This window comes from Chiloscyllium plagiosum, chromosome 7 (genome assembly GCF_004010195.1).
Source record: "Chiloscyllium plagiosum isolate BGI_BamShark_2017 chromosome 7, ASM401019v2, whole genome shotgun sequence".
NCBI classification, from domain to species: domain Eukaryota; kingdom Metazoa; phylum Chordata; class Chondrichthyes; order Orectolobiformes; family Hemiscylliidae; genus Chiloscyllium; species Chiloscyllium plagiosum.
The window spans coordinates 23,039,003-23,051,303 of NC_057716.1; the positions used below are offsets into that span (position 1 = coordinate 23,039,003).

At 39.2% G+C, this 12,301-nt stretch overlaps 1 protein-coding gene across 8 annotated transcripts in view; it reads right to left on the minus strand.

The window, feature by feature from the left end:
* The window catches only part of agap1 (ArfGAP with GTPase domain, ankyrin repeat and PH domain 1), a 765,714-nt gene that overhangs the window by 358,385 nt on the left and 395,028 nt on the right, over positions 1–12,301 (minus strand). For 4 of the 8 annotated variants that reach the window (XM_043693248.1, XM_043693247.1, XM_043693246.1 and 1 more), the window contains exons 3-4: positions 6,157–6,244; positions 3,373–3,384 (exon numbers count right to left, since the gene is read on the minus strand). In XM_043693248.1, coding sequence (XP_043549183.1) covers positions 3,373–3,384; positions 6,157–6,244 — 100 coding nt within the window. The remainder of the gene's footprint in view (positions 1–3,372; positions 3,385–6,156; positions 6,245–12,301) is intronic. The other 4 variants (XM_043693252.1, XM_043693251.1, XM_043693249.1 and 1 more) reach the window with 1 other exon arrangement.

Sequence of the window (12,301 nt, forward strand, 5' to 3'; positions counted from 1 at the left end):
CACTCAATCCTCCTATTCCTACCCTCACTAGCTCGTGGCACTGGGAGTAATTTGGATATTACTACCCTAGAGAACCTACTTTTTAAATTCCTGCCTAACTTGCGATGTTCTCTCCTCAGCATCTCATCCTCTTCATATGTCGCTAATTCCAACTGGTCCTTCTTCCTTTTCAGAATATTCTGCAGCCTCTCCAAAATATCCTTGATTTTGACATAAGGGAGGCAACACACCATTCTGAGGTCTCATGGTGCTGATGAAAAGTTCTTCGCAGGAAAACTATATCTCATCAGTAGCTGGTAGCTTCAAAACAGCATTGAAGAAAGCCAGTTGAACTGAAACAAAATCATTGAGTGATTCCAGGGAGGCCCTTGGATATTTTGCAAACAACTTCTCAAAAGCACCTCAGCAACAGGAAGATTTTGAATTTTTTTCCCAGTCAGGAAGCAATTATCCTTCAGAAGAAGAAAACTGTTGCAGAAGATGGGAATAGTAGCACACAGACAAAAAAATGTACAGGCAGCTACATCTTCCAGAAATACAAATATGATGTTATTGAAACATCATAGGCTGCTGCCTTACATTACAGGACATGTCTAACATAAAGACTGTGGGGGAGAATAAATTAAGTGTGTAGCTTTGTTATTGAAATCTCAGAATAAATCAGTTGAAGAGAAGCTTTTAAATTCCACCACATGTTCCTTCCTTGTTTGTTACATATACCTTCTGTGTTTTCCACAAGTACCTAGATCCTCAGGTGGCACACATCAAAAAAGACCCTCAATCCTATCAAAATATCTATGTGAAGAGGTCACGGAGAGGAGTGTCAGTTGATTGCTTTTCTTCAACACCTGTTTCTCCTTTGAGGCAAATGCAAAGACAGAACACAGGAGCAAGAGTCGGCCAGTAGGCCCACCTAACTTGCTCCACCATTTAGTACAAATATGGACTATCGTTTAGCTAAATGTCATATACCTGATCTCTTATTATACCTCATACTACTTTGAGGGTCTAGAAATCTATTCCTTTCTTTTTAAAATATATTCAGTGACTTGGTCTCCACAGCTTTATGTGGTAGAGAATTCCACTAGTTAACCAACTTCCGAATGAATAAATTATTCCTCATCTCACTCCGAAATGAAGTACACATATCCTGACACTATAAACCCCTTGGTGTAGATCCCCTATATACAGGAGAAACAGCATCCTTAAATACAGTACATCCAACACTGTCAGAATTCTATACATTTCAATAAGGTTCCTTGCTCATTCTTCTAAACTCCAGGAAATATGGCATATTTGATCTAATTTCTCCTTATTCAACAATCCTGCCATCCTAGGAATTGGTGTGGTGAACTTTCACTCCACTCACTATATAAAAGTATATCCTATGTCATGCAAGACCACCAAAACTACCCACAATACTCCATGTTTGGTCTCAAGGACAGTGAGATGTAGTTTTAACTGTGATAAGACAAACTCCCATACTCAAACCCTCTTGCAATGAAGACTAACATACCATGTGTTTTCCGAATTGTTTGCTGCACCTGCATGTATGCTCTCAGTGACTGAATTACAAGAACACCCAGATCCCATCATACATTAATATTTCCAATTTAATATGCTGCTATTCTGTTTTACCTACTTAGTTTCTGCTCTACATATGATATGTACATATCATCTTTAGCGTAACAAAACATCTATGGTGCTTCACAAAGACATTATAAAACAAATTTTGACATGAAGATCCATAAGAATGTATTAGGGCAGATGACAAAAGGTTTGCTTAAAGAGCTAGACCTCTTTAGCAAAGGCGGACAGTGAGGTTGACAAGGCAGAGGGCTTTAGGAAGGGAATTCTAGAGCTTAGAGCCTATGTAGTTTATGTCACCATCACAAAGTGAAATGAAAAACTGGAGATTCTCAAGTGGTCAGAATTAGCAAATCATGGATATTTCAGGATGGTCACTGGGCTGGAAAAGATTACAAAACTGTGATTATGGAAGGATTTGGAAACAAAGATAAGAATTTTAAAACTATGGCATTGTTTCATCAAGAGCTCAGCACAACATTAATGGACAAATGGGATTTGGTGCAAGCAAGGAGACAGCAGCATTTTCAATGTGGGAGGCTTGTCAGAATTGCATTGAAATAGTTCAGTCTAGAGTAAATGAAGGCAAATATGAGAATACCAATTGCCAAGAGTTGAGGCAGAGGTGGAGGGACAGAATGTTATAAAGGTGGAAATAAGAGGTTGCAATTTCAGCTGAGAGTAACATATGGTATTGAAAGTGCAAACAGTGGGTTCAGCCTTACGTCAAATGCCATGGAGATGGATAAAGTCTGGCAACAAAACAGAATCTATGGTGTGACCGAAAACAACTGGATTCGGTCATTCTAATATTTTAAGTAGCACTCGATGCAGAAGGTGGAGTCTGAAGAGATAGGGTGAGGTAGTGCTGGGTTTCATCAGCGTACATGCAGAAACTAATACTTTGTCACTTTTGTTAATGTCACTGAGTGACAACATGTAAGTGAGAAATAGGAAGTGGTTGAGGATGGATTCTTCGGGGATCCCTGAGGAAATTGTGGGGGAACGGGAAGAGAAGCTATCAATGGCAAATCTCTGGTATGATTGGAGAGATAAATGAACAAGCGAGGCTAATGTTGAGAAGAATGAGGAAGGATAGTTGCCTTTGTAACAGACAAATGGGATGAGATTTGTGCTTTCATCAAAGCCATTTCAATACCCTGAAAGGGTGGGATACCCAACTGCCCATGACATGATTTCCATGTTGTGAGAAGGAACTCAATGCGTTGAGAAAGAAAAGCACAGAAATGCACTCTTACATTTTAGCAGTTTTCCCACCTGAAGTTGGTGGAGATAAGAATGTGTTGGCAGAGGAAAAAATCTTGAATTAATAGGTTTCCCTGAAGTCAACCTCCTTCAATAGAAAACGAAGGCTAATCATGTCAAACTGCTAATTAGAGTATTGGTTCTCCACTAACTACACTCCAGGTGGCACTTGTCATGGTGTTACCATGGCAACTTCTCCGTGTTTGCACTGCAATTCCATTAGCCAAAAAAGATAATCAAAGAACAGGAATTATTTTCTCCAGCAACATTCAAAACAGAGGCAGAAGTTTTCTACATTCAATATAAATGAATAAATACAGGCAGTATTTGCCAGGGAAATGATTATTCTGACAGAAAACATGGGATTTACTACAAGGTGCCTGATAGACAAACAGATTGAGATGTTTCAACATTACAAGGATGGGCACACTGAACAATCAGAACTGTACTGTACAACATTGGAACCTCTTCCTTCTTGAAGAGAGGATTGCTGCTGCCACGAATATAGTGTACAATTACCTGCATCCATGTCTGCAAAGAATGGAACAGCCAGTCATCAGTAACAATATGACTGAAGGCACACATTTACTGCTCCTAAATTGCCTAGTGTATGCCAGTAAGCCAAACACAACTGCACAGACAGTGTTTCTTTTTAACTTAATCCCTCTGGATCATTTGTGCATGACCTATTTTGTACAAGCGTGCACATCTAAACGTCTTAACCTGAATATATAAATTAGAAGCCTGAGGTTGCTTCCCGTTCAGTCATTTGGTTGGCAAACTGCAACATCCTTATTTTACTAAATATTGAGTGTTTTTCTTAAAACAGGGCACCTAACATTAATCTATCAAAGTGTGATATGAGCATGGTTTGAAAACAGTTCAAACTTAGGAGTGGTTTGAGAGTTCCAAACGCAGGAAATAAAATCAGTAAAGTGGATTTCAATCATACAAATACAGTTTTATTTACAATGCGTTACTTGGGAAATAAGGCTGAAACAGATAATTCTTGACTGTGTATCAAGAGATTTTTGGGCTCTACAAGTTGCTGCAGCTGGTGAAAAGATGTGGTTAAATTAAACAGAGGTGTCAAGCTCCAATTCTGAGCTATGTCAAACCAGTGGAATACAGGCTGCTCCAACAGCTTTCAATGCCCTACAGTAGGCAGTAATTGGATAGGTTAGGATGCCACAGCATTCCCATTTGACCTGAAGCAAATTCTGTGGAGAAAGACAGTTAAGTGCTGTAAAAGCAATCAAACTCTGCTGAAGAGGAGCAAAGAAGTACATTTGTGTGGAGGTACATGGGCATACATTGTTTGGACTCATTCCCAAATATTGGCTATTAGAGTGAGAAATATGGAATCACATCAGAGCAAATGATCAACACCATGAAGGGATATGAAATAAAGCACGAAAAAAATGCGAGGAACTAAGTGGAATCACTTGCCTACTCTCACAACTCAATAAGTAATCACAGACTAACGGAAAGCAGCCAAGCTTTTATGAATACAACGCTTTAAAATGGCTTTTGGAAATAGAAAAACATAGCTTCACAGACAAAATACACCTCTCCACACAAATGCACCATTAAAATGGGTGAGCTATTTTAAATCCTGCATTAAATTTAAGATCCTCCTGTTCATTATCACAGACTATTTAAATTATTAGTACATTGAGATAAAATTAGCAAGCTGGTTTGTAAATTTCAGATTGCTCTTGTTTAAGCAACGCAATGCTTAACTGTTAAACTGGGTAGATTTTGATGATCAATGTTAACAGAATGACTGTCTGGGAAGCAAATGAACCTGGAGATAGTCTGATAGCTTTTGTTATTTTGGAAAACAGTCGGTTTAACCTTTAATAGTTAATAAAATGTTCCAAGGTAATTTCAGCAGAACAAAGCAACACACGTTTTTAGAAAGATGCATGTTGGTAAGAGAAAAAGACAAAAAAATTTGATAGCAGCTGAGGTAGAAATTTAGCCCTTTTTGACAGCACACACTAACCAATAAAGAGAGGCAATTACATAATTATAAAGCAGTCTGTAAACAGATAGAGACACAAGAATTGCAGATATATTCAAAGCACACCACGATTTAGGGGGAGGAAGTAGGAAACAACTAAGGATCATATTAAAATATATTACCAAATTACTTTCATTCCAGAAGTATGAATCACAAAATATCCCATGCATTATTCTGGGTATAAAGACCAAATATAAACCACAATGCAATTAAAAGCTTTCAGTGGTAGGTGTGAGGGAGGGAGAGGATGACAGCTAATGCAAGACAAAAGGTAAAAAAGTAACCTCCATCAGTACATCTTATCCCATTAATATTTTTCTCTTTTTAACCTTAAGTTGTAGATCTGCTCATTTTAACAGACTGTGTGCTAAGGGAGCATGGAGAATATCATGAGCAACATGTATAATATTCAGAAATGACATTCTAAAGTCATCATTGGAAATTTCAAAATATAAAATCTATGTGAGAGGAACACATGTCCCACAGTTGTGATTAAATCAGTCAAGATGGGTCCTACAACTGCCAGAGCACTGGGCAGGAGAATGCTGTTTCCAGACAATTACGAAGTATGTTTATTTAAAATGAAGCTCAATATCTAATGAACATCTCCTATACTAATCAATAATTGAGTGAAGTGTTTATCATCCTGTAACTCAGTGGCTGCTGTTACATAGCAACATAGGTGCTAGTTCACACAGCCTTCACTCAATCAATCAGTCATTCTTTACGTCAGGGTATTCCACAAAAAGAACATTAAAACTAAGGCTTTTGCCACAAAGACACTTTGGCAGATAGTGGTCTGGAGTGGGAAATTTGGCAAGATTTCCCGAGACATCAAGATTCACTGCAGTACCCAAGGGTGAACCATTCCATAGGAGATTAGATAACTCAGCATGGGAAAGCTTTGAGACTTGGAACTATCACAGCACACACTGTGGTGCATCTAGCTACTGAATAGTAATGAGTACAATTCCATGGACTATTATCCCAGCACGATCCGTACAATTTGAGGGATTTCAGTCAACTGAGCACAATCTGTACAAATTGGGCCAAGAATCAGCTAGCTGGCCTTTATTCATTAGGCGAAGACCTGGTGATTTTACCTGTGTGCTAAATCTGAGCAGCTCTATTTAACATTACTTGTATATTAAACTAGCAATAATTAATCTGTATGGCTGCATCTCGACTGAACAATAGAAAGGTCAAAAAAGTATCTTCAATTGATCTCTAAGTCTAAACCGAAACAACTCAATAAAATGAAACTGCTCTTTGCTTACCCTCAGGTGATTCCTCCTGAACGTACGTTCCTGTCAGATATCGATGGACCAAGGCAGATTTGCCACTGGCTAAATTACCGACAATTCCCTGAAAGACAAGATTCAGTGTCAATGAGATATCTTTCTACCTCAGGGACAGTTTGGAACATTATAGCCTCAGGTTGTGTCTCACCACTGTGGATATTATACAAAACATAAAACCAGTTTATGTGGAATTCCAACTGGAACACTCATATCCATTAGCTTCATGACTTCACTTTGAAGGAGAGATTACAACCTCTAGCAATCATTAAATAATTAAACATCTCTGGAACTTAGGAAAATTCAACAAACCACTTTAAATGGTTATCACAGCTTCTAGTACAGCAACAATTGAACATCTCAATGTAATCTGATATTCAATTGATTCTGTACCTTCCCATTTGCAATAACAGTTTTACAGATAACACAGCAATTTCTGCAAGGCTTTAAACAAAATCCTTAAAATTCTGCATACAAAAAGTATTTAGGTCGATATGCAGTGAGGCTGCCAAGGGTTTAAGGGTTAATTTCCAAATGTTCTCTCTGTCTTCTGCTTATGCAACCTACTTTACAAAAAACTGCAGCCCAATTCAGTCAAGTCCTCGCTTGATCATCAAGTTTAAAAAGAAACAAACATCTCTAGATTTTCCAGGAAGCCTCATTTCGAAACAGTGCAGTGCATGTGCTGTACAGACCACAAGCTGGTCAAGGAAAGAAATCCAATGTCAAGGGAAAACAACCATATTACTGCATGAGAGCAAAGTGCTGACTGATTGGCATGTAGACTTCGAACGTTATAGGCAGTGTCATGTAAAAAGGAACCAGTTATATGATGACCGACAGTTAACTGTAAATCTTTGCTTCAATTTTAAACCAGTCAAGTTAAATGCAATTGGTCAAGGTCTTACCATGGGAAATGTCCCAGAGAATAACTGTAATTGTGATTGTGTTTTATTGAAATAGATGTCCTGTGTTGTATATTCTTCCTGACTACAAAGAACAAAACACTATGTATTGATATATATAGCTTTGTTAATGTACACACACAAGATTGATTGACAATCTTAAATTGGCTCAGTATAATTCTTTTCACACAGGATTATCCAGCAACTGTTTTCCAATTACAGAATCACACCTGAAATTAGACACTATTGTAAGATTTACAAATGTAGACTGGCTGGGGATGGTTAGTAACTTGCATGTTGGGAACTGTCGAAGGGATATATTGCTTTATACAATCCAAGGTTGTTAGATGTCTGTGCTACAGCTGGTTTTGAGCAAGCTTTTCACCTATATCATGAATTTTGAAGAGACCATATAAGCCTTCCATTTTGATAACATTCTCTTTTGACATTGCTAGCCCATTCAATGAAGTGTAGTTACATCAATATTGCAGATATATGATAGTGATCTATATCTGCTGCTGTTTTGTGAATCAGTATTCTTTGAACCTATGAACTTAGCAACTTGAGCAGTTAAGCTCCTTTCAACAACATCATGTAGGCCAAACCAATGGTGTTGCCATGGGATTTCCATGAGGCCAACTATCTCAAATATCTTTGTTGGGTTCTGTGAAGAATATGTTTTTGAAGGAATGGCACCTAGCCTCCGATTCCTTGCATATTTTCAAAAGTAGAAGATATGTCTATTTTATTGAATCTGCAGCTGAATGTAAGGCCCCTTTCATTAATGCCCTAGTTGAGAAATTGGCCAAGGGTTGTCTAGTCTTCGAAAGCTACCTTCCCTGTTTAGATTAGATTCCCTACAGTGTGGAAACAGGCCCTTTGGCCCAACCAGTCCACACACCAACCCTCCGAAGAGTAACCACCAAGACCCATTTCCCCTCTGACTAACGCACTTAACACTATGGCCAATTCACCTGACTTGCACATCTTTGGACTGTGGGAGGAAACCGGAGCACCCGGAGGAAATTCACGCAGACACGGGTAGAATGTGCAAACTCCACACAGACAGTTGCCCGAGGTTGGAATCAAACCTGGGACTCAAGCACTGAGGATGTCACCTAGACAGGGGACGAAACGTTTGCAACAAAAACTTCCAGCTCGACGAACAGAACCACAGCAACGAGCACCCGAGCTACAAATCTTCTCACAAACCTGGGACCCTGGTGCTGTGAGGCAGCAGTGCTAACCACTGTGCCACCGTGCCGCCCCCGTGGGCATTGGGATTTCTGCAGTTCCGTGCTCTCTAAAATTAGCTTTGTTGGCAACCTTATAAGTAGGGCCCAGGAAACATTAATTTTGCAAACTTTCTGCTGAAATAAGGTGCATCAAATACTTAGGTGCAGTACTGTCAGAGGTGCTGCCTTTTGGATGAGATGTTGAAAGCAGTCCGCAAGTCTGTACTGAAGATTCCATGGCACGACTTTGAAGAAAAGCAGGCAAATTCTCCTCAGTATCCTGCCCAATACGTATACCCTCAGACAACATCTCAGAAATAAATTATCTGGGTCATTGTCTCATTGTTATTTGTGGGACCTACCTGTGAGAAAATGAACTACTACATTTCTCACATTACAATAACTTTGTTGACTGAAAATTGTTTTTAGACTTAAAGGGATCGGGGAAGGTGTTCTATAAAAGCAAGCTTTCTTTCAATTTCTTTATTTTAAAATTTGATTCCTAACATGCTTCTCTAACACTTTACTGAAAGTTCAAAACATGTACAGAGTACTGTGGCTCCAATGCTCTTCATGACTCAGCTTTAATGAATCCCACGGCTATTAAAGGTGACGAAAAAGGGCGAGTAACAGCAAAGAGGCCCACAATCAGCAGAAACCAACAAATTAAACAGAATCGCAGGTGGCCCTTTGCACATTGTCCTGGTAGGAATATAGTAGTACCCTTTAAGCAATTCCACTGAATTGTAATAGCACAAGTGCCATGTAACTGCAGGAGATTTATCCCTTCCCCCTACCCAATTTCTTTTTCTCTTATTCTTTGATCCCTTAGGACCATTCTCAATCCTATGACCAAAAGGAACAGGGAATGGAGCTGCTTTGTATTCTCATTCTGCCATTAGTTGCTTCTGGGAGGTATATTCAAGAAACCTAGCAATGCCAAAGAGTACAGCTACACTCTCACTTTCTGGCTAATCATTCTATCACGCTAGATTAAAATATACAGGATTCAACTGTAAACTGTAACAGGCCAACATAATCTACACTATTTTATTAAAAAGTGCACAGACACACACACCAAAAATTTCAGCTACAGATGAGACACAAAATGTTGCCTCATTAAGCAACTTCCAGCCATCACAGACTTATTCAACAAGATTTTCTTTCCGATATCCTCTCCAGCAGAATACTACTCAACTGCACAATTGAAGTACTTAGACATCAGCTGATACAAGAGGACACCGTTCAATTCTTGAGCTTTTCCACAGCAGGATATTGGCATAGAATCTGCCTCTTGTGTGTGACAGGGTTCATTACTGAGCCAAGGGTGGCAGAAGGTTGGATGATGGGCTGCTTTATCAGCCTGGATTCATGCATGAAACCTTGGATTTTCTCTCATTTTTGTTCATCAGCATCTTAGTTCCATAATTTGTAAAGGCTGTGGAAAGCCTGCAATGTTCTACTTACCCTTTTTTCCCCCTCCAGTTTAGTAGTCCCTTTTAATTATCCTTTCATTTCAATTTTCATTTGCATATCATCCTTCCTTTGCTGCATGTTTGCACTCCATGCTTCTGTCCAAATCCTTATGATTTGAAGCACAAAATCAAACCCAACTCCTCCAGTTTTGCTATAATTTCTTTTGTTCAACAATTGCAGCACCAAAAATATATTTTTGAAGCTCTCATTTCAGTATAGAAATTATGATTCCTCCCTTTAAATCAAATTCTTCTATCTCTAACTTGTAACTACCAGCTCAACATTTGAGCATTGCTACATTTTAGTACTTTAAACAAGGAATGCAAGTAAAAATGTTCGCTTTTCAAAGAAAAACACGATTTAGGCTTTAGCACTTCCAAGGAGCTTACAGTCAGAGCAATATTCTGCTTTCCTGTTGTTACGATACTGGGTAAATCCTTCTGATAATTTAAATCAGCCACACAGAAAAGTCCACTTCGTGCCATAATCTGTTAAATTTCAAGAGGCAAAGAACTATCTCAGAAGTAAAAATTAACAATTTTATTCTTTAAGTCCAACAGAGAACATTTAAGCAAAACTATTTACAACTCCTTTCTCATAAACCTATCTGGTAGATGTTGAGTTTCTTTGAAAAGTAATCCCATCATCATCTCCCTGTAGCAGTCTAGCTCCAATTCCTATGTCACTAGCATCGATGGCAACTTAGAAGGTTTTGAAACATTGGTGTGGTGGTTAACATTGCTTTTAAAATCTCAAATGCCTCCTGGCATTGTTCTGTCCACCGAAACTTTGTGTTCCTCTTCAGCAAATCGGTTAACGGTGCCACTACACTGAAGAAGTTTGGAACAAACTTCCGATAGAATCTGCTGAGCCCCAAGAATCTTCAATGGCTTACGTCTTTACGTTCCCTGGCATCAACCTTCCATGACCAATGTTGTGTCTCAAGAATGTTACCTCTGCTTTTGCAAATTCAGTTTTGTTTAAGTTTATTACCAGTTTTGCTTCTCGTAGGTGTTCAAAGAGCTCTGCCAACTGTACCATGTGATCTTTCCAGGACTTACTAAAGATCACCACATTGTCTAAATAGACTGCAGTTTGTTAACTCAGCCACAATTCTGTTCATGAGCCTTGGGAATGTGGGGGTGTGTTCTTCATTCCAAAGGGCATCACTTTGAATTGATATAGCCCATTTGGGGTTACAATCACAGAAATGTATTTCGCAGTCTCTACTAAAGGTACTTGCCAGTAACCATGCAGTAAGTCCAACTTGGTGATGTAACTGGCTTGTCCAACTTGCTCTATACAGTCCTCCAATCTCAGTATTAGATATGAGTCCAATTTTGTAATGGCATTGACCTTCTAATAATCCACTCAAAATCATCGAGTCCTGTCCGGTTTGGGAACTAAGATGATTGGCGAACTCTACTCGCTCTGGCTCGGTTCGATGATATCCTTGTTGAGCACGGCCTCCACCTCCCTCTGGACCTGTCTGGCTTTGCAAGGATTAAGCCAATAGGGGTGTTGTTTTATCGGAACAGTATTTCCTATATCTATCTCATGTACATAGTATTAGTCCTCCCCATCTGATTCTTACATATGTCTTCGTACTGCAGTAACAAACCTTTCAAATGTGTTCTTTGCTCCTGAGACAGATAGTTTACTGACCTATCCCACTCCTCAAGGACTTCATTTTTTTAAACATATTTTGAGGCACATCAAAATCCACAACATCTGAACTCTGCAGGGCAGTAACTAATACCTGATAGTGTTTTTCTACTTGGCACCTTTACCAGACAGTTCAGCTGACTTGATTTTTTTTTCCTCAATTTGATAGGGACCACTAAACCTGGCTTTGAAGGGATCTCATATCACTGGTAACAGTACTAACACGTCATCCCCTAAGGAAAACAGCTGAGTCTCAGAGCTTTTATCGGCACCTGCCTCATTCTATGCTGTGCCCTCTTTAGGTGCTGTTTAGCTAACTCACCTATTCGATTTAATCTCTCCCTCTCCTCCGCCACACAATCCAAGTGTGGGATCTCTGACTTTGGTCCTGTCAATTTCCCTTTAATTAATTTCAAAGGGCCTCTCACTTCATGACCGAATATTAACTCAAATGGAGTAAACTGAGTAGATTCATTTGGGGCACCCTAATGGCAAACAATACGAATGGGATATCTTTATTCCAATCATTCGGGTAATCCTGACAGTATGCTGTCAACATGGCCTTCAAGGTCTAATGCCACCTTTTTAAAGCTCCCTGGGATTCAGGATGATACACACTGGATTTAAAATGCTGTATACCTAAGCTATCCATGACCTCCTTAAAAGGAGGTCTAGCAGTAAAATTAGACCCTTGGTCTGACTGAATGTCTCTGGGTAGTCCATATAGTGTGAAGAAAGCTACTAAATCCTCAACCACCCTTTTTGCCTTGATACTCTGTAATGGAATTGCCTCCAGAAATCTGGTAGACATATCCATTATGATTAACAAGTACTTGTTCCCAG